The sequence below is a fragment of the Rousettus aegyptiacus genome, unplaced genomic scaffold (genome assembly GCF_014176215.1).
Source record: "Rousettus aegyptiacus isolate mRouAeg1 unplaced genomic scaffold, mRouAeg1.p scaffold_m13_p_2, whole genome shotgun sequence".
NCBI lineage: Eukaryota > Metazoa > Chordata > Mammalia > Chiroptera > Pteropodidae > Rousettus > Rousettus aegyptiacus.
Genome location: NW_023416295.1, coordinates 127096623 through 127120016, shown reverse-complemented (window position 1 = coordinate 127120016; position 23394 = coordinate 127096623). Strand labels below are relative to the sequence as shown.

Below are 23394 nucleotides of genomic sequence, written 5' to 3'. Positions count from 1 at the left end.
CAAATGCAAGGGAAGTAAAAGCGAAAATAAATCATGGGACTACATCAAACTAAAAGGCTCTGCTCAGCAAAAGAGACCGTCGATGAGGTAAAGAGACAATCATCCAAATGGGAAAATATATTTACAAGCAATGCCTCTGATAAGGGCCTATATCTAAAATATGCAAAGAACTCATATGACTCCATAACAACAAAAATCATACGAACCAGTCAAAAAATGGGTAGAGGACCTGAACAGACACTTCTCCTTAGAGGACATACAAATGGTCAATAAATATATGAAAGGATGTTCAACATCGCTAGCTATTAGGGAAATGAAAATGACAACCACAATGAGATATCATTTCACACCTGTTAGAATAGCTATCATCAACAGGACAAGTATAACAAATGTTGGAGAGGATGTGGAGTAAAAGGAACCCTCAGACAATGGTGGTGGGACTGCAAATTGGTACAGTCACTATGGAAAACAGTATGGAGGTTCCTCAAAAGAACTAAGAATTGATCTACCATATGATCCAGCAATCTCTCTCCTGGGCATTTACCACAAAGCCTTGAAAATCCATATCAGAAAAGATATTTGTGCGCCGATGTTTATAGCAGCATTATTCACAGTGGTCAGGACATGGAAGCAACCAAAGTGTCCTCCGATAGATGACTGGCTAAAGAATCTGTGGTCCGTATATACAATAGAATATTACTCAGCCATAAGAAGAGATGGAACATTGCCATTTGCGACAACATGGATGGACCTTGAGATAATCATGCTAAGCAAAATAAGCCAGATGGTAAAAGTTGAAAATCACATGATATCACTTATATGTGGGATATAAACCTAAAAGCAACAAATAAACAAGACAAACAAACAGAGACTCATGGACATGGACAAATGACTAGTGATACTAGATGGTAGAGGGTGGGGGAGGTAGGGTGATGTAGATGGGGTAAGGTGGGTAAATGTAGGGCCTAGGGAGACGGTGGAGTGGGTAAAGGAGATCAAATATATGGTAGCTGAAAGAAACTGGACTGTGGGTGGTAAACACAATAGAATATACAGATGTCCAACTATAATGTACACCTGAAAATTATATAACTGTATTAACCAATGTTACCCCAATAAACTTTAATTAAATCAAAATAAATTTAAAAAGTGTATGGTGAAAAAAAGTGATGAAGAGATATAAATAGGGACAAAACACATTACACTCATTTATAGAAATAAAATACCAGAAAAGACTGAGACAGTTCATTAAACGAGTAGACATGGCAAAATGCTGAACAACTGAAGAGCTATATTCATGATTATTTTGTATTCTTTCCACATTGGTTAATAATATTATGGAGGTTCCAGGTGTACATGTCAACAACACATCATCTGAATATTACACTGGGTGTTCTCCACCCAAAGTCAAATCTTCCATCACCATATATTTGACCCCCTTACCCTTACTTCCTAGACCCTCTCCTCTTCCCTTCTGGTAACCACTAAATTGTCTGTGTCTGTGAGTTTTTGTTTGTCTTGTTTGTTTGCTGCTTTCAGTTTTATATCCTACATATGAGTGAAATCACTTGGTTCTCAACTTTTTCTGTCTGACTTATTTTGCTTAGCATGGTAATCTCAAGATCCATCCATGTTGTCACAGATGGCAATATTTCATTTTTTTTCTTATGGCTGAGTACTATTTCACTGTATGTGTGTGTGTGTGTGTGTGTATATATATATATATATATATATATATATATATATATATATATAACATCTTTATGCAATCATCTATTTTAGGATACTTCCTTTGTTTCCATTGGCGACCGTGAATAATGCTGCAATAAACATTGGGGTGAATATATCTTTATGGATGAATGTTTTCAAATTTGAGGGAAGATACCCAGAATAGAAATTGCTGGGTCATATGATAATTCTAATCTTATTTTTTTGAGGAACCTCCATACTGTTTTCCACAGTGGCTGTACCAATTTACATCCCCACCAGGAATTCATGAAGTTTCTTTTAGCCCTACAACCTCTCCAACACTTGTTATTACTTGCCTTCTTTATAATTGCCATTGGACAGTGTGAGGTGGTATCCAGTTGTGGTCCTTATTTGCATTTCTGTAACAGCTAGTGAAGTAGAGCACCTTTTCATTTGTCTGTTGGTCATTTGTATGTCGTCTTGGGAGAAGTGTCCGTTTGGGCTCTCTGCCAATTTTTTAATTGGATTGTTTGGCATTTTGGGTTGTTGTCGCTAAGTTGTTTAAGTTCTTTACATATATTGGATATTAACCCCTTACCAAAAGTGTTGTTTAAAAATATGCTTTCCCATTCAGTCGGTTGCCTCTTTGTCTCGTTGGTGGTTCCTTTTGCCGTACAGAAGCTTTTCATTTTGATACAGTCTCATTCACTTATTTTTGCTTTTACTTTCCTTATCTTTAAGGTCAAATTCACAAAATCCCCTTTATATCTCAGGTCTATGAGTTTAGTACCTATGTTTTCTTATATGCAATTTATTGCATAAGGTCTCATATTTATGTCTTAGATCCATTTTGAATTAATTTTTGTGTATGTGACAGATAGAGTGCAGTTTTATTCTTTTGCATGTAGCTTTTAAAATTACTCAGCACCATTTATTGAAGAGGTTTTCTTTTCTCCATTGTATGTTTTTGGCTCCTTTGTTGAAAATTGTTTGCCCAAATACATGGGGGTTTATTTCTGGGTTCTCAATGCTGTTTCATTGGTTTGTGTGCTATTTTTCTGCCAATAACATGCTGTTTTGATTACTGTTGCTTTATAGTATAACTTGAAGTCAGGTAGTGTGATACCTTTGGCCTTGTTCCTTTTCCTTAGGATTGTTTTGGCTACTTGGGGTCTTTTGTGATTCCATACAAATCTGATTATTTTTGTTCTATTTCTTTAAAAACACCATTGGAATTTTGATGGGGGTGCATTAGATCTGTATATTGCTCTGGGTAATATCTTTCATATGGAAACTCTTAAAGATTTCCCCCCAAAATATTAGAAATAATAAACAAATACAGTAAAGTTGGAGGATACAAGATTAATGTACAAAAATCCACTGCATTCGTATATACTAACAATGAAATTTCAGAGAAAGAAATGACAAAAACAATTCCTTTTGCAATCGCAATAAAAAAATAAAATATCTAGGAAAAAACAACGAAGGATGTGAAAACTATAAGACGTTATTAAAAGAAATTGAAGAAGACACAAAGAAATGGAAACCTATTCCTTCCAGTATTTACCCTAAGCCTAAAGCTCGATTTCTGTTTTCAATCATCATGAACATTTATACATCATCTTGCTTCTCTACTGCACTCACAGTCAGCTCCTTGTGGCAATGATATTTACACGAATATAATTAAGGCTAAGTGTAAATAATGACATTTCAGCCTTTACCTATTCACAAAAATGAAAATGTTTTCACATGCTTGTTCGTGTCTTCACCTCATTGCCACAAATGTAACTAAACCAGAATATAGAGATGATTTATAAGATACTCTAAAGATACTCTAAGATTTGCGGAAAATATTTTTCTGTGTGTACAAAGTAACAGCTTTCACTAGAGCTTGTCTTTCACTAATCTTTTCAAAAAAGTGCCCTACTACTATTATAAACAATAACAATTACACATACGTTTGACATCGTTACCTTCATATTTTACCATTAGTATCCTTACATAATTTTTTCTCCATATTTTTATCTGAGCAGAAGCAGATTAGGAGGCAACAATGAAAAACTGCACAACAGTGACAGTGTTTATCTTAGTAGAATTGACAGAGGACCCAAAACTGCAGATTGTCCTGTTTATCTTCCTTCTGGCCTACCTGCTAAGCATGTTGGGCAACTTGGTTATCGTTACCCTCGCTTTGCTGGATTCCCATCTCAAGACCCCTATGTATTTATTTCATCAAAATATCAACATTTATTTTCTTTTTCATTGTAAGCATTCCCAAATTTGACCCCTTCCTCTCCTCTCCTTTCATTTAACTAGAGCAAATATTTTAAAGGTTATTTTAATCAACTCTATGTATTAATTCATGGAAAATGTTATTTCCACTTATGAGGATTATATTTTTTCCTCATATTTGATTTTTTGTCAATCTTAATAAATTTAAAATGATTATGTGATGTGAAATCTCCTAGATTTTTTTCTTTTTTTTTTTTAATGTCCTGATACACATTCTAATAAAGATATTTAAAAGTAGGAATCGGGACTAAAATGTCAATGTCATTCTTTGCCTATAATTCTTTAAAGAAATCCTCAATTATTCCAATGTAATAAGAAACCATATGGTATAGCATTTCATATTATATTTTATTCTATTAAGTAAATAAATATTGACTCATGTATACTAAATCTAGGTAACTTTGATTAAGATAAAATGCATCCTAGAAAGATCACATTTGCTACTTTACCAGGTATTCTTTATTCATCTTGGAAACAACTGTGGCCCTTAGATTCTACATCTAGAAAATAATAATAGCTAGTTATTCTATTTTATTCTGAGATGTTTTCAAAGCTAATTTGAATGTATATGATAAGGGAAAATCTACAAAACTCCACCAAATTAAAACAATAGACAGAAACATAAGAATGAAAAAACAATAAAAACACTGAGGCCCCAGGAAAAAAAAAAAGATAAAGCAGCTATAGGAGAACTTCATATTTCAATAATAACTCTAAATGTAAATGGACCGAACTCACCAATAAAAAGGCACAGAGATGCAGATTGGAACAAAACCAAAACTCAACCATATGCTGCCCTCAAGGGACACATCTCAGCTGTGAGGACAAATATAGACTCAAAGTGAAAGGGCAGAAAATGATACTCCAAGAAAATGGCATCCAGGGAACAGCGGGAGTAGCAATACTTAACGTCTGCCAAAATAGACTTCAAGATAAAAAAGGTAAAGAGAGACACTAATGGACACTTCATAATGATAAAGGGAACCATACATCAAGAAGACAAAAAACTTATTAATATCTAACCTCTCAGTCAAGGAGCCCTAAAATACATAAAGCAATTACTAACAGAACTAAAGGGAGAAACTGAGCAAAACATGAATAGTAGAGGACCTAAATACCCCACTGTCAGATATGGATAGATCATCCAAACACAAAATCAATAAGAAGAAAGAAAGAAAGAAAGAAAGAAAGAAAGAAAGAAAGAAAGAAAGAAAGAAAGAAAGAAAGAAAGAAAGAGAGAGAGAGAGAGAGAGAGGTAGGAAGGAAGGAAGGAAGAAAAGAAATGAGGATGAAGAAGGAAGGAGGAGGAGGAGAGGAGGAGATGAGGAGGAGAGGAGGAGGAGGAGGAGGAGGATGAGGAGAAGAAGAAGAAGAAAGAACAAGAAGAAGAAGAAGAAGAAGAACCAAGAATAAGACGAAGAAGAAAAAGAAAGAAAGAAAGCAAAAAAAGAAAGAAAAAAAGTAATACCACCAATCACTCCCCAACAGAACCTCACAATCGACCCGTCCATCCCCTACCTCATCAATACGCAGAAAGAAAGAAAAAGAAAGAAAGAAAGAAAGAAAGAAAGAAAAAGAAAATCAATAAGAAAATAACATCCTTGATAACACATGAGACCAACTGGACATAATTGATATTTACAGAGGCTTTCATCCCCTAACAGCTGCTTATACATTCTTCTCTAGTTCAAATTGTCAAGGATAGCCCACGTGCTGGGACACAAAACTAGCCTCAAAAATATAAGAGGACAGAAATTATACCAAGTATATTCTCTGATCATAATGCTTTGAAGCTTACTTTAACAAATCAAAAGCATAGGGGAAAAAATGGTGCTAGCATACATTATTCTAGATTTTTTAAAAAGTAAGAGGCATATCTATCAAGTAAAGTATCAAGACTTCAGATTGATATTAACTTAATGAAATAAACTGCAAAGTGGCATTTTTTCTTCAGAGTTTAGGTAATTTAAATATATAGAGTGTGATATCATTGGATTTATGTTTTTAAATCCGTATGTGTTAGAGTTAAATGATGGAATATTTAGAGGTGAAATTAAAGTTGAAGAGAGTTATCACTTAAAGCATCAATCATGCTAAATTAATTTACTCAATCATATTGGATAGCCACTTATAATTTTGATATATTTTCTCCTAATGAGATGTTAAATGGCTTATATTGGACTTACTCTTCAGTATCTTACAATTTATACTGCTGATATGAAGATTTCGCATTAACATTAATGAGGTATCATCTATGCACAGTGAACTGTACCCATTTAAAACATACAGTTCAGTGAGTTTTCAAAATGTATACCCATGAAAACACCACCACAATCCTAACACAGAACTTTTCTCTCACCCCCAGTATTTTCCCTACTGCCCTCCCCTTGCCCCTGACTCTATAAAACCACTTACCTACTTTTGACCTCTAGAAATATTTTTCATTTTCTAGAAATCTCATATATAGATAATTATACAGTATCTAGTCCTTCGTGTCTGGAATTTTTTTCACATCAGATAATGACTTTGAGATCTAGTTATTCTAGTTATTACTATTACTGCTGTAACAAATTGCCACAGGCTTAGTGTCATATAACAATCCAAATTTATTCTCTTATCGTTCTGGAGGCCAAAAACCTGAATAAGTTTCACTGGGCTAAAGCCAAGGTATAGGTGGGTGTGGATCCTTTTGAGGTTCAGGGAGAGAATTTGTTCCCTAACCTTTTCCGGCTTCTAGAAGATACCTATATTCCTTGGCTTGTGACCCCTTCCTCACACTGCACCAACCTCTTGCTTCCATGTACTCAAATCTCCTTTCGCTTCCCTCTTTTGGGGGCACTCGTGATCACACTTCAGGTCCAATCAGATAATCCAGGATAATCTCCCCGTCTCGAGGTTACCTTAAGCACATCTGCAAAGTCCCTTTTACCATATAAGGTTCCAGGTTTCAGGAATTAGAATATGAGTATCTTTGGGAGCTATTATTCAGCCTACCTCACACCCAAAGGTTATCGGGAGTTTTCCAAAGTCAGGGTTTTCCCTGACTCTTTTCTCTATCATCTCCATTTGGTTTTATGACCACTAAGTGCTTTCTTTCAGATCTTTTTTTTATTGTTTCAAATATTTTCTATCATGAATTTTTTCTCTTCTTACTTTTCATACTTTCTATTTTTTCTAATGAAGTTCTCTATATTTTTTTATTCGTCCATTGAGCACAGTTATATTCATCCCTTTAAGTTCTTTACTGTTAAATATAACATTGTAGCCACATCAGGGTTGGTGTCTGCCAATTTTCTTTTCCTTTGATTAGGAGTCGTATTCTCCTTGGTTTTGTACCTTGGTAATTTCATGTTGTACCCTGCACGCCAATATTATATCATATAGAATATTGTCTCTATTGTATTCCTCTGAAGACATTTGTTAACCTAGCATTAAACTATTTAGACTCAAAACTGTAAATTCTTCCTCATCTTATGAGTAATGTTTCAAATCTCAGGTCAAGTTTTCAAGACTTCGCTGGCATGCTGTTTTACAGGCAAAGATTTTAAATATTTGTCAATTGATAGAATATTGTTGGTCGAGGAATGCTACAATTCTCCTTTATTCACTTACTCACAAAATGTGTTACATTTACCTCCTCTTCCTAACTAGAACATTATTTTTATGAATTTTAATATTTTATTTGAATGGTTAATATTTTAAACCTGGATTCACTGGGAAACTTTTGAATGTTCATGGACACCATAAATTCTGAAATTTCATGAAAGAAGTTTGGATTAATTGTCCGAGGCCCAACTTTGACAAAGGACAGATTCACTCATCCAATATCCGACAATGTCACTGATACAACTTAGGGGGTATGAATTTTTACGACAATAGGATATATTAAAATAAAAATAGTCTTTTGTAAGGGAAGAAAGCATGTTTTACTTATATAAAGATAATCTAATGACATTTTTGAAGCAGCACAGACATGGCCATAGCCTAATAATGCTAACAAGACTCTTCTCATTTACATATCAATTTTATTGCTGACACATACCTGAGCATAAAAATCACTGTTTTTTTAAAGGTACATGTCACTACCTTAGGAAAAAAGCTCTGAAATATCAAAATAATTTAAAATGCTATCAAATTCAATTATTAATACATAAGATTAAAATTTTAATAATAAAATTATCAAAGTTTGACAATGACAACAATTTCCTCAGTTCTGCAAGTTTCCTAAATTCCCTGTAATTGATATTTGTGATACTTTATAAACACTCACTTTCAACTGAGGTTAGTTGGAACAAAATAAGTTTTTTACGACATCTCCTAGTAAAGCATACTGTATATGGTGATGTTTTCACCCAGTTATTATTTTTTCTACTGTCCAAGGGGAAATGAGTGAAAAATAGACTTTTGTTCTCTTCAGTTACTGGACTTAAATATTCGATTCATATTAATGATATAGTTTTGCAAAGGAATTCCACAAACTAAAGTTTCGTATACTGCTTTTAAAAATGTAAGAAATGCTTCCTTTACCAAGACACATCAGTTTTGTAACCGCTTCATGAAATCTCAGGAAATACATGATTTGAACAACTTGATGTTAAAGATTAAACAAAAAAAATAATCTTGCAAATAACAATATGCACTCCATGTATATTGCTGAGTTTCAGACTCAAATATGAAATACTTAAGATTAAACCTCTAATCAATATTTTTAAGTTTTTTCCTGAATAACATGGAATTTGAAATGTAACATGCATGTAATTTTAAATATCACTTCTTACTGCCTTGTAGACTGAGAATCTCTGGCAAATAGAGATTTCAAATTGATAGAATGCTATCCTAAGCCATCTTTTCTGCAATTTTTATTAGTTTCCAGTTTTCTGTCAGAAAAAAAAATGTGTTGAGTTTTAACAGACTATTCTGAAATGGCTTTTTAAATCGTGTGTATTTGCAGGTTTTAAAAGAAATTATCTCTGTCAAAAAAACGTCTAACTCTATGTCATTCTTTAATCCGTTTGTGAAATTAAGCAACCACCATAGGGCGAAATAATGTTTTGGATGATTATGATTAATATATGAATGTTTAAAACAATGAACAAATAAACGAGTAAACTAATGAGCCAGTTACCCAATGATCGAAATAACTAACAAAATAACAAATGAATTCACTTGTTAACATCAACTATGTGTTAGGTCTTTAGGTGGTTTTTGATGTAATTATCACTAAGTGTATGGGAACTGACAAGGTCTATATTTTCAGTCTTTCTTTTCCATTAATTCCCAAGGTATTCTTTTTAGTATCTCTGCTACTTAATAGATTCTCCACTATTAGATGAGTGAATAAAGAATTTAAGTGTACAAATTTGGCACTAATTAACTGTACGCTTTAGTTAAAGTTGGTTAACTTTAGGACTCAGTTTTTCTCATCTGCAAATTAAAGAGATTTGGAGTTGAAATATCCATAGCCTCTTTAAATTTTAAAATTACCCATATTATGAATCTGATCGATGCATTCTTAAAAATTAATATGAACTAGAAAAGTTCAGAAAGTGTCAGTTTTTACTTGTAATGGAGATTCTGCCTAAGGATATCAGATTATAAACATTTAAAGATTAACATGAAATTAGAAGGTATATGATTTAAGCCTATAGAGTCATTAACACCATGGATAATGCTAATATAGTTTTATTTCATATTCTTGAAGATGAGAACCAGTACAATAACTAAGCATAATGCTAAATATAGGAAATTTGCTGTGAGAACATGTTTCTAATTAGCTTAAATTTGCATCATCTCTTTACTTTTTTCATGGAGAATTTGTGTATAAATCATCATTAAGTATTTTACTATCAATATTAAAATGAACATATTGATATTCTCTTCCCTAGAACTTACTTCCCTCAAATACTGAGTATGCCTAGGTTCTCATTAAGTGATCATTGTGTGGAAAGTCTAAGTTTAAATCTCAATATTATAATTTGAAAATAACCAACTTTATAACAATTCACTATATATTGCTTAATCTATTATTAACAAGTTAAAATAAATTTCTTCAGTGTATGTATTTAATTATCCAGTATAAGTATAGAGATTAAAAACATATGGCGATTGATGAAAAAAAGATCATTTGTGAAAAAACATACTTCAGAAGTCATATTGCCAATCCTGACATCCTCTCAAATCTTTTCTTCATAAATGAGGTACAAATCCATGAAAAACAACATGACAGTGTTAGAGCACCTACACACACACACACACACACACACACACACAGATCTCTACATTTTTAAGAACAATGAAGTGATGATAAAATCAGCCTCATTAATAAGTAGTTTTACTGCTTCAATGTTAATATAGGAATATTACTGATATTATATAGAAAATATTTTAAAATTACAATAATGTACATATACGGTCCTCCAAACATTTATTATTTATTTTAATAATGAACCTCTGGTAGTTTCACTTTTTTAAAAAAACTGCTATCTTGGTGACCATATCTTTGAAGGCTATTTTCACTTGTTTGTTCCTTAGGGTATAGATGAAAGGGTTCAGTAGAGGGGCAACTGAGGTATTTAAAACAGCCGCTCGCTTATTAAAAGTTGCTGCATCTTTTACAGAGGGATTTATGTACATAAAGATACAGCTTCCATAAGAAAGTGAGACCACAATCATGTGAGAAGAACATGTTGAAAAAGCTTTTTTTCTTTGTTGAACAGAGGGGATTCTCAGAATTGTCCTGATGATGTATGTATAGGAAAGAATCACTAGCATCAAGGTGAAGATGAGGGTAACCACGGCAAGGACAAACTCGATCAGTTCTATCACTCGTGTGTCTGAACAGGATAAATGCAACATTACAGTATAGTCACAGAAATAATGATTGATGACATTGGATGCGCAGAAAGGCAGCTGGAGAGTCATTATATGCAGCACAATGACAACTAAAAAACCAGAAAACCAGGAACATAGGACAAGTTGAATGCAGAGTCTCCTGCTCATTATAGTTGTGTAATGTAATGGTTTGCAAATGGCAACGTAGCGATCATAAGACATAGCAGCTAAGAGGTAAAATTCGGTTGCTCCCAGAAAGATAGCAAAAAAATACTGAGTGAAACAACCAGCAAAAGAGATAGTCTTGTCTCCAGTTCCAATATTGACTAGCACTTGGGGAGCAAAGACAGAGGTAAAAGATATTTCCAAAATGGAGAAATTCCGGAGGAAGAAGTACATAGGAGTCCGAAGGCGATAATCCAGCAGGGTCAGAATGATGATAGTCAAGTTTCCCAAGACACTTAAGACATAAGTTAGCAGCAGAAAAATGAAAAGCACAGCTTGAAGCTCCGTGTCATTTGTCAGTCCCAGAAGAATGAATTCTATCACTGATGTCTGGTTTCCCACCATCTAACTTCAGATAAATTAAGGTAGAAAATAATAATAATAATAATAATAATAATAATAATAATAATGAAAGGTTGGAATAAAACAAATTTTCAGATTTTTATTAAAACACAAAATTGAGATAAAAATTTTAGAAGCAAAATTTTAAACTCAGAATCTTTCTCTACCCTTTATTTCTAAAATTGACATATCTGAAAGCAACAAGTGAACAAGACAAATAAACAAAAACTTGTATTCAGAGACAACAGTGTGGTGATTACCAGAGGGAATGGGGGCTGGTAGAAGGGTAGAAAAGGGTTAAAGGGGTCAAATATAAGGCGACAGAAGATTTGACTTTGGGTGGTGAACACACAGTGCAATATACAGATGATATATTATAGAATTTTACACTTGAAACATATATATAATATTATTAACCAATGTCACCTCAATAAATTTAATAAAATTGTTTAAAAAATGAAAACTACATATCTTTTAAAGAAAAAAAATACACCTCTATTTTACTGTGTAAATAAAGGTCTTGTTTCTTAGGGATATTTTCAATTATTTTGTCAAATTGTATCAATATTTATTTCTCACCATTTTCCCACCTGTTTATATTTTCCTTATTATTACTTCTATTCTGATTTTCCTGTAATTGGATGCTGTCACATGTGCACAGACAAATCTAAAGCAAATTTAGAGAGTAGGTTTGATTTGAGATTTCTTAAATTAGCCTTTAACTCTCAATTTATTAGCTGACAAAGGAAATATAATCCAAGGTATGAACTAAAGGAATAAAATTAAATTTGGTCATTTTCTTCTTTTTGCCATTTTACATTTTTCCTTATTTCAACTTTCTAATTTTGAATAATATTTCTGTACATCTACTAAAGCTCACAGCCTAGATAGATTTTTCTCTTAATTCTTAAAAAGTGCTTGGAATTCATATTACTTACGGTTCCTGGGTTATGACAAGGGCTCAATAAGTGCATCACTGTTTGATGTAGATATTTGGATAGTCAGCTCTTGGTTAAATAGTAAATCAAAATAATCTCACTGATTATGCTTTCTTCCTGCACACAAGTGCTGCCCATCAACATATTACAGTTTCTTAAAAAGTTAATTCAAGTTCAGCTCTCCATACAATTTTATCTAACAAACCTAATCAACAATTCTCTTCTTCTTTATAAAAATTTACCATAACACTGGGTCATAAAGTCAAATTATTTTTAGTTATATTAAGTATGTATACCTTATCTGTTCGACTTTAACATTGTCCACAGGTATAGGCTCCTATTCATTTATGCCTCTTATACAAGCTCAGAAAATTATACAAATTTGGTAAAAATTTTAATGAAAAATATATTTTTGACTTTTCTTTAGATTCATAGCTGTATTTCATTGAATGCTATAAAATTTTTATGCAAATAAAATCTCCAGTTCTTTATGCATAGTTCCTCAGAATTTTATTTTAATAGTTCCATCAGAGAGGAATATATAGTACTAAGAGAATGCTTTTTCCACTCAAAAAATTATAAAATTTTTTTCATTTTAACAATGTTTCACTACATATGTTGGCATATTTGCATATTATAACATGGAATAAGTTAGCAATGGTCACACATCTTATATCTTTATCAAGGCATAAATTTCAAGAATATTTAATACAAATAAAGGACAATTTTGACAAATTAGAAAGTTTTATTATCTGGTAAAATTGTATCTAGAAATTTTAAGGATTCTTAATGTTATAACTTTAGCCAATTTTCACTTTTATAGATAATTTTATCTTTTGTTAAATACGATGGTTTTCCCTTAGGCACAGAGGTTATGTTCCAAGACCCAAGTAGATGACTGGAACCAAGAATATAGTACCAAATCCTATATATATGATGTTTTTTCCTATACAGGCATACACATTACCTTTTCTCTTTGGCATGTCCAAACTGCCAGCATACCTACCTTTGTGCTTTGGGGCCATTACTAAGTAAAATGAGGGTTACTTGAACACAAATGCTATGATGCTGGTGACAACAGATCTGTAAACAAGAGGGCTACTAAGTATTGTTATACAGTGTAGATATGCTGGACAAGGGATGATTGACATCCTGGGTGGGATGGAGCAGGAGAGCATGAGATTTTATCACACTATTCGGAATGCTGAGCAATTTAAAACTGAATTATTTATTTCTGGAATTTTCCATTTAATATTTTCAGATTGCTGTTGACTGTGGGCAACAAACTGCACAAAGCAAAACAGCAGATAAGGGGGGGCTACTGTACCTCTCTATTCACATATTTAAAAGTTATAATATAAAGAAATAACTAAAAGTTATAATATGCAATAAATTATACAGTTATATTAAAATTCTATTATGTTAATGAATAATTAGATTAATGTACTGATAAGGTAAATTTAAGTGTTAATTGAAATCATGGCTATCTGTGTCTGGATATATTATCTTAACTACTTTAAAATGAGTATAGATAAATGAGTGTGGGGAATTTTTTTAAAAGCTTAAATAATAAATTTTATAAAATTATTTAGAGTCAAAGAAATATTAAGACAGTACTTTCACTATGACAAAAACATTTATTAAATTGTAGTATTGCCACGGCTAGTTGAACTAAATCGTAGGGATTTGAACAACGGGTAGTGCTTTTCTGCTTCGACATAAAAATAAGTAGTGTGTCGGATAATTTGAAGATATTGGTGTGAATCTTCTAGTTTGAGATTTCAGATATTAAGACTTAAAATTCTTAGACAGTAATTAATCAAGCAATTGCATTCACTAAGAAACACTGATATTCTGAAATTTCTATTACTGAAATAGTAATGCTTTGACAAAACAAAAACTTTGTAAATGATTTCCACATAGAAACACTTTACTGAATAAATAAGGGTTCAAAAATGAGAGCAAAAACAATATTTTTATATTAATAAGTCATCTCAACATCTGTTAAAGATGAAAAAAATGATAACTTTTATGTAAGAAAAATTTATACAAACCTATTCATTTCAGCACAGTAGATGATAATCTTTTATTATAGATTAGTGCTATCCCATAAAAGAATATATACATTTGCTAATATGTATATATGATTAAATAATAAATACTTGATCCAAACAAGATTTATTTGGCCAAAAATATATTGTCTTCAAAAGATTTACTGCTAGGACACTGATTAAAAATATATATATAAGATTTCATTGTAGTTAAAAGGACATGGAAGAACATTCCTAATCTTTCCTGAATAACTTTAGTTATGAATCCATTCTCCCAAAGTAAAATCATCTCCATAATGAATAATATGTAACTTTTATGTTGAGCCTCTGTCTCCTTCTGTGGTGGACTACAGAGCTTTAATAAATGCCTATCAGTTTATGGAGCATTGTTCCAGAGTACATGTAGGATGAAAATTAAGAAAATCGAACCTGTCAGAAGTAGGTATGGGCATAGTGGAAAACAGAAAAATTATGATTTGCTTAATTTAATTAATTAGGTTCTAATTCCATGAGTATGGTGTAATATTTTCTGCCTAAAAATATGTATATATGTTAAAATGTTATGTTTTGAATTTTTATCTGTATTTTATTTAAAAAATACATATGCAGTTATGAATTGGGAGGCAAACAAAACAACAAAGAGACAATACCTTGATAGTTAAATGCAGCTGTCACCAACCCTCTCCTTTCTCAAACAAGTGGATCAATTCTGCTTTAGTTCCAAATCAGGTCCTTTTATAACTAAATTGGAGACCTAAAGGTTTAGAGCCCATTGGGAAATGGTCCCTGGGCCATCAAAATTTGTCTCCTTCAAATTGTCCAGAAATGCCTGGCTTTCTATCCCAACAAAGATGGATCACAATTAATTTATTCGCTTATATGTTTATTGTCTATCTATCATCCTTACTAAATTATAAAATGCTTAATCTTACTAAATTATTGAATGCTTAATCTCTAAGATTTCGGAAAGTAACTAGTGCGTATTTAGAAACATAAATATATGTTAATTAAATCTTGTTTTTAATTTGAATCTTACTTAATGTCAATTTCTCTAAGCTCGAGCCGTCTCAACATGTCATGTTGCTTTAATCTTTCATAAGAGATTAAGTCTTTGGATGAACTATTCTTTTCTCCAAAGTAACCCAAAGATACCTAATTACAAAGGATCAGGTTGACAAATCAAAAACAATTTGAGCAAACTCTAAATAAATTTTGGATTTATATCAAGTGTTTCAAATATAGTGACCTGAATGGCCCTCCTAAGAATTCTGTTAAGGAAATACATTTCACTATAACGTTTCCCATTCAAAGGATAACATTAAAGGAAATTTGAAATCTCTTCCTGAAAAAACACTGGTTAATATTTCTGATTAAATCATGTAGACACACATGCAAACATCACAAACAAAACAATTAATCATTTTTAGAAGAAATGTAAATGTAAGAAAAATGAAATGGAATATCAGAATTACAGTTAAATGTCTTTTTTATAAGTATTTTCCTATTAACTCAATCCTATTTTTAAGTTATTACAGAATTATATAGATGATCCTTCTAATCTCCAATTTACATGTGCAAAGCCTTAGTATAAATTCAATTTATTGATGAGAAATATATCCAACCAAACATATGTTTAAAAAATCATCAGGTCTATCAAATGAACACTGTATAAAGTAAATATGTAAAAAGAAAAGAACCATATAATGTATGAATATTCAGTTTTATGTGTATGTAGACTACATATATACACTATATATCTTATATAAAAATATAAAATATATACATATATAAACAAATATATACATATATGTTAAACATACTATACCTTGAAATGATTATAACTAATAAAAAGCTTCTACATACAAAATAGAAATATGTAAAAATATTGTATGGAATTTGAACCTCTTCCAGATACACAAAGTGCTTGGCTAATACCACAGCCTCACACAAATATTAATGTTAATGATTCCAATATTTTCTCAGGGAAACAGGTCGACTTCACTCAAACCTCCCTTGATTCATATATATGGAAATACCATGATTTTCTCTTTTGGTATATTTCTCCTCTATGACTTCTTTAGCATTTAATCTAGGACTGTGAAATAACAAAGGAATTACTCTAATGATAACTTATCTCCCTATATTCTCTTTGCTCTTTCTTTCAATGTATGCCATATGAATCCTGCCAAACATTTCTCAAACATTCCTTTCATTGAATCACTTTGTTGATTGAAACTCTACCTCAACAACCCATACTCCTTGTAATGCCTTATATGAGAAATATTTACTAGCATCTCTGTGTTACTATGGAAGTTTTTGGTACTACCTGCTAGAAAATCATACAGCATGATACCTTTGCTCAATAATGATTTGTTGAGGGTTTATTTAAAACAAATGAAATTTTTAAATTAGATATTGTTTTGAGGTATAATTGATTTATCATAAATTTCTCATTTTTAAATATACAATTTTATGAGTTTGACATATTATATACCTGTGAAAACTCTAACACAATCAGGATAATAAATATATCCATCGAATCCTAAAATTTCTTCATGTCCATTAGTAATCCTATCTCTCATCTTGCCCCATTCCCAGAGATATGTTATTTTTATAACTATACATTATTGTATATTTTCTTGAATTTTACATAAATGAAATCATATATTTTAGTCTAGTTTATTTCACACATCATAATTATTTTGAAATTCATCATATTGTTTAACTGTTCACTTCCTTTTTATTTCTGAGTATTACCCCATTTTATGGATATACCACAATTAATTTTGCCTTTTCTTAGATGTACATTTGGGCATTCCCAGTTGGGCTATTACAAATAAAACCACTATGAATATTTTTCACAAATCTATGTGTACACATATGCTTTCATTTACTTGTGCGAATGCCTAAAAGTGGAATGGCTGGGCTGAATGACAGATGGATCTTTAGCTTTTTTAAGAAACTGCTAAACTGGTTCCAAAGTGGTTATAACATTTTATATTCTCTACAGCTATCTATTAGAGTTCTATTTTTCCACATCCACACTAAAATTTTGTACAGTTAATTATTTTAATTTTAGTCATTCTATTAAGTTTGCAATGGTGTCTAAATATTATTTTAATTTTAATGTTCCTTTTCTTAATTTTTATTTTTCATTTTTTTAATTGAAGAAATTATTTAAATATTTTTCCCCATCTACTTCCCCCTTAACCCTCTGGTAACCACTAGTCCATTATCCATTAAATTTTGTAATGACTAAAAATATCAAGAATCTTTTGTGTGCTTATTTATCATGGGTATGTATATGTTCTTTGGTGAGGTATCTGTTTAAATCTTCTGTCCATTTATATTGGGTTGTTTATTTTCCTATTATTGAGCTGTAAAAGATCATATATATTAGAAAAAAATACACCATCTATTTTACAACAATCTTCTTTAGTCTTTGGCTTACCTTTTCATTTTCATTACAGAGTCTTTAGAGATGTAAAATTTTTATAAATCCAAATTATTGGTTTTTAAATTTTTCAAATACTTTTTGTGTGTTGAGAAATCTTTGCCAAAGGAATATCACTAATTTTTCTCCAGAAATATACTGCTTTCTTCCAGGAGTTTTATAGTTTTAACCCTTATATTTAAATCCATTATCCATTTCAAGTTAATTTTGGTAAAACATATGAGGTAAGGATAAAGGCTTATTATTATTTTGTATATGAAAAGAAATTATTCCACCTTTTATGAAATGATAATCTTATCTTCCTTTCCCTATTTAATTGTTTGACACTGTTTTGAAAATCATTGACCCCTCTGTGTGTGTCTATTTCTGGACTCTTGGTTTCACTGATCTATATGTCTATATACCAATATTTTTCCATTTTCATTACTGTATCTCGATGTCTTGAAAACAGATAGCGTAAGTACTCCAACCTCATTCCTTTTTTTCAAAATTGTTTCGGTATCGCATCCTTTGAATTTTCATTAGAATTGTAGAAAGATCTTGCTAATTTCTGGAAGAAAAAAAAAAAACGAAACCTGCTGGGATTTTGATAGAATTGCAATGAATCTCTAGAACATTTTTTTATAGAAGACACATTATAACAATATTGTGTTTTCCAATTCATGAAGACAGTAATAGAGATGTAAACCAAAAGGAAAAAAAAATCTGTACTCATGAGTTTACATTACCTACATTCACATTGATGTGTATTTAAAGAAAAAGTCATAAGCATATATATACAAAGAAGTATGATAGCTTATATAAAATACTTGATATGTTAAAGATTACATAATTATCAGCCTCATCATCTATATTGTCTTTTCAACTACTTCCCACTCTTCATTCTCTAAATCCCTATATAGGAGCCTATAATTTTTGTAACTGATCCACTTTTTTTGTCTCTAGATATACTTGCTCTTTCTCTTATCTCATAAAGACAATGAATTATCAAATATATCCTTTGTGATTTCTTTTCCATTCTTCTTTTTCATTTTCTTTTCTCCCCTGGTACAGAAATACAGTTTTAACATCGTACGCCAGTTTAATATCTTAACTGATCTCTCTGAATCACCCTGTATCATGTAACCCTCATCATCTCCATTTCTCTAATTTTAGTGTTGTAATTACCTTTCTTAAAAACCACCCCACTGAGGGGGTCACCAGGATAGAGTAAGCAGATCTCAACAGGCCAATGCAGATTCACATTCGGCCCTGTTGTAGGAGGGCTTAACACTGGCAAGATGGTCCTCACTTGCAAACTGCACAGGAAGAGGGCTTAACAAAGGGAAAATGGTGTCTGTCCCTCTAGCCCTCACCCTGAAGCCACACAATTCAGTCTTTCCCTGTATGTCTCTGGCACCACCCAAGCTGCTGTCCCTCCACCACAGCCCAGGAGTGTGCTCCAAAATCTTTAGAAGACACAGAATGCTGAAATGTCAAATGAAATGGGGAGTCACAGGGTTGTGGCCACCGCCTGGAGGAGCACACGCTGATACAATTTTTACATCCTGTCTGAGGAGAAATCCACTCTGGTTACCCAGCAAAGAAAGAGGTAAGATCTGTCCATCCCAATGGCAAGGCTCAGAACCAACAATTTTTGAGAACCTACCCTTTGCCATCATTACATTATGTTTTCCTACACATTATCTGACTTAATTCTCACAACAACCCCAAGAGATCACTATTGTTACCCTCATTTCGTAGATGAAAATAATCAAGACCCTGGGTGGTTAAGTTGCTCATGGTCACTCAGGTAACTCATCTGCCTTTAAAATTTTAATCCTAAAAAATTGAAAGAATTTGGACCTTGTTAAACTATATTTATTCAACAACAACAACAACAAAATCTCATTACCCACATATAATTTCTAATATGTTAGCTGGCATCCAGATTCTTCTATACCATGTCATAAATACATGTTTTAAATCTTTTTTGTCAATAGTTAAATTTGAACATTTTAACACCTCAAAATTGTGAACCTCCAGGCCTCTAAACATGATGTGTGCCCTCTCAATGCAAGATGTTTCTCGGGATAGCTTACATACCACATAACTGTAAAAGGATGGGAGGGAACATCGGCCTTTTTTTTTTTTTTTTTTACCAGCCAGCATTATGATTTTTTAGTAAATGAACTAAACTAAGAAAACATGACATCATTCATGACATAAGATAAAGTGCTAAGAGTAAGGTTAAAAGTGGGTTGAGGAAGTGACTGATAAATGAATTTTCAGTAGGAAATGAATAAAAAAATGACAATAACATCTCTAACATTCCTGTGCTTCAGTTTCCTCATCTGTAAAGTGGAGATCATATTAGCACCTACCTCACAGTTTACCGTGAAGAATAAGCTTTAGAACAGAGATTGGCATATAGTCAGTACTAAATATGTGTTAAGTTCCAATATTATTCTCCTTTGAATCTGCTCTCACATAGTGGATAAGTTCACTAGGGAAGGATTTATCAGCTTTGCAACTGTACAGGTAAATGTTATTTAAAAAGACCAAGAATAGAAGGCCTATTTTTACCAACTGCTGACTCTAATTTCTCCAATTAAGCATTATGAGCATAAAGCTTTTCTGGCATTTTCTTTGCATATTTTCCACAAATACCCAACATCAGGGTATTACCATTTTTTTCTTTTTCTATAGTTTTTAAATATAGCATGTAGCAAATGTTAGGTATATTCTTAATCACTTCTTTATTGTAACTTCAGTGAGTAGATTAGTGCTTTATTTTCTAAAAGGTAATCTATAGGGACTATCCCGAGAGTAGGGAGAGCTGGTGGCTACTGGGGTTGTTAGAACTGTTACCTAACTGCAGCTGTAATTCATGCTATGATCAATGCAGTATTCTGATCCAGAAAGTAAAGGCAAGCCATGTAAAAGAGTCCAACTAAAAGACATAAAAAATATTTGAAGCTTGAGGATGAAGTTAATATTCAGAAAGCCAGACAGATGAAGGCAGGGAGATTTCAATAAATCAGGTGGGTAATAAGAAAGGCAAGTTCAAGAAATTGGCTCTGTTACAATACATCGTTAACATTTCCCGCTTTCTGCGCTGTGCTTCATAGCAGGAACAATTTCACTTAAAAAGTCAAAGAAGGATCTGACAGATGTGATTCTTAATATCATTATCAGGAACTTGTTATACATCTTTTATCGTTTGCCATTTCTACATAACAAAGCTCTCCTAAACTTCCTGTCTTAAAACAGCAAGCATGTATTATTGCGTCGAGTCTATGGTCAGCTAGGCAATTCTATTGATGTGACTGGACTATAAACCAGTCTAGAATGGCCTCAGTTGGGATGACAGCTTGCTTCAACAGATCTCTCTTCTTCCAGCAGGCTAGCCTTGGTTTTTTCTCATGGGAATCACATGGGTGAAAAAAAGAAAGAGCAGATATATTTTTGGTTTCTTGATTTTTACCTTCCGAGCTGTCACAACATTCCTTCCCTCATGTTCTCTTTACAAAAACAAGCCAAGAGTCTAGACTAGATTCGAAGTATGGGGAAACAGACATTTTCCTGCTGAGTGAAGCCGCAGAGTTACATTGCAAAGGACATGTATTTTTTTCTGTCTACCACATATCTCCTGAGGAATCCCCTAATCACTTTCAAAGCTGTGGACCATATTAACATCCTAGGGCTGCCATAACAAATTGTCACACATTGGGTGGCTAAAGCAACAGAAATTTACTCTCTACAGTTAAAGAGGCCAAAAGTCCAAAACCAAGTTGTCAGCAGAATTGGTTCCTTCTAAAGGCTCTGAGGAAAAATCTGTCCCATGCCTTTCTCCCAGCTTCTTGTGGTTGCCAACAATCCTTGGTGTTCCTGGCTTCCTATTGCATCATTCCAGCTTTTACCTCCATCTTCACATGGCTGTCTTCATTATAGGTCTATGTATCTCTGCATATCTAAATCTCTCTGTCCTAATATAATGACCCTTAACCATTGCATTGAGGGCTCATCCTAACCTAGTATAACCTTATCTTAAACTGATTACATCTGTAAATGGCCCATTTACAAATCTGTGTGTATATATACATATATTTGCTTAACAGAGAATTTAAATGTCTTGATTATCATTAGAAACATAAGCTTGTAAATTCATAAAATATATAAAACCCAATCTATAACAAGTATATTTAAAAAAGTAGAAATGCCTATTATGAAAACTAAGCTTCCTTCACTTCCTTTTTGACCCCACTATCTGTGTTCCCTTGCCAAAAACAAGGATTGCTTTTTTTAAAACTTACAGTTAAACCCCTTTTGCAAATCTGCCAATGAAAACTCCTAACCCATCTCCTAATTACTTTGATATTATAGTCCACAAATTGTGATTTATTGTCAAATTTTTGTATCATAATTTTAGAATTTTCTCCTTTATAGATGATCAAAGTAAGTCCATAAAGTTTTTACCTTACTGAAGTCATCAAGATAATTACTGAAAGAATGAGAAATAGCATGTAGATTTTTAATTTTATTTCCAGATTTCACTAATTTTATTTTCTTCCAGTATTATCGAAATGTAATTGACGTATAATAGTGTATAAGTTTAAGGTGTACAACATAATGTCTTAGCATCCATATATTGTGAAATGATTACCACAAGTTTAGATAACATCCATTTCCACATGATTACAAAAACAAAAACATTATTTCCTTGTGGTGAGAACTTTTAGAATGTACTCTCTTAGCAACTTTCAGATATACTACACAGCAGCATGAACTGTAGCCATGGTGCTGTGCACTTCATCCCCAGGACTTCATTATCCTACAACTGGAAAGCTGTACCTGTTGACCAACCTTGCTCCAATTTCCCAACCCATATCCCCTACCTCTGGCAACCACAAGTCTGATCTCTTTTTCTAAGAGTTTTTTGATTTTTTTTTTTTAGGTTCTACATATAAGATCTTTGTCTTTCTCTGTCTGACTTATTTCACTTAGTATAATGCTCTCAAGATCCATCCAGGTAATCACAAATGACAGGATTTCCTTCTTTTTTATGGATGTATATATACCATATTTTCCTTATCCATTCATCTGTCATGAACACTTGGGTTTGTATGTGTCTTGGCTATTGTAAATAATGCTGCAATGAACGTGGTGGTGAAGATATCTCTTCAACATGGTGATTTTGTTTCCTTTGGATATATACTCAGAACTGAAATTGCTGGATCATATGGTGGTCCTATTTTTAATTTTTTGAATATCCTTTATACTGTTTTCCATAGTGGTTATAACAACTTACATTCCCACCAACAGTGCAAAAAGTTTCTTTTCTTCACATCCACACCGTTATTTGTTATCTTTTGTCTTTTTAAATTAAATTTATTGGGGTGGCACTAGTTAATAAAATAATATAGGTTTAAAGTGTATAATTCTGAATACATCATCTATATATTGCATTGTGTGTTCACCAGCCAATGGCAAATCTCCTTCTATTACAATATATTTGACCTTCTTTACCTTTTTCTACCTCCCCCAGTCCTTCCTTCTCTCTGATAACCACCATATGCTTGTCTGTGTCTAT

At 32.4% G+C, this 23394-nt stretch overlaps 1 protein-coding gene across 1 annotated transcript; it reads right to left on the bottom strand.

Moving 5' to 3' along the window:
• Positions 1-6229: 6229 nt before the first annotated feature.
• On the bottom strand, positions 6230-11382 carry LOC107505953 (olfactory receptor 6C4-like). Its single transcript, XM_016136383.2, has 2 exons — positions 10459-11382; positions 6230-6247 (listed from the first exon to the last, which is right to left on the bottom strand). The coding sequence occupies exons 1-2, from the start codon at positions 11380-11382 to the stop codon at positions 6230-6232; spliced, it is 942 nt and encodes a 313-aa protein (XP_015991869.2).
• Positions 11383-23394: the final 12012 nt, after the last annotated feature.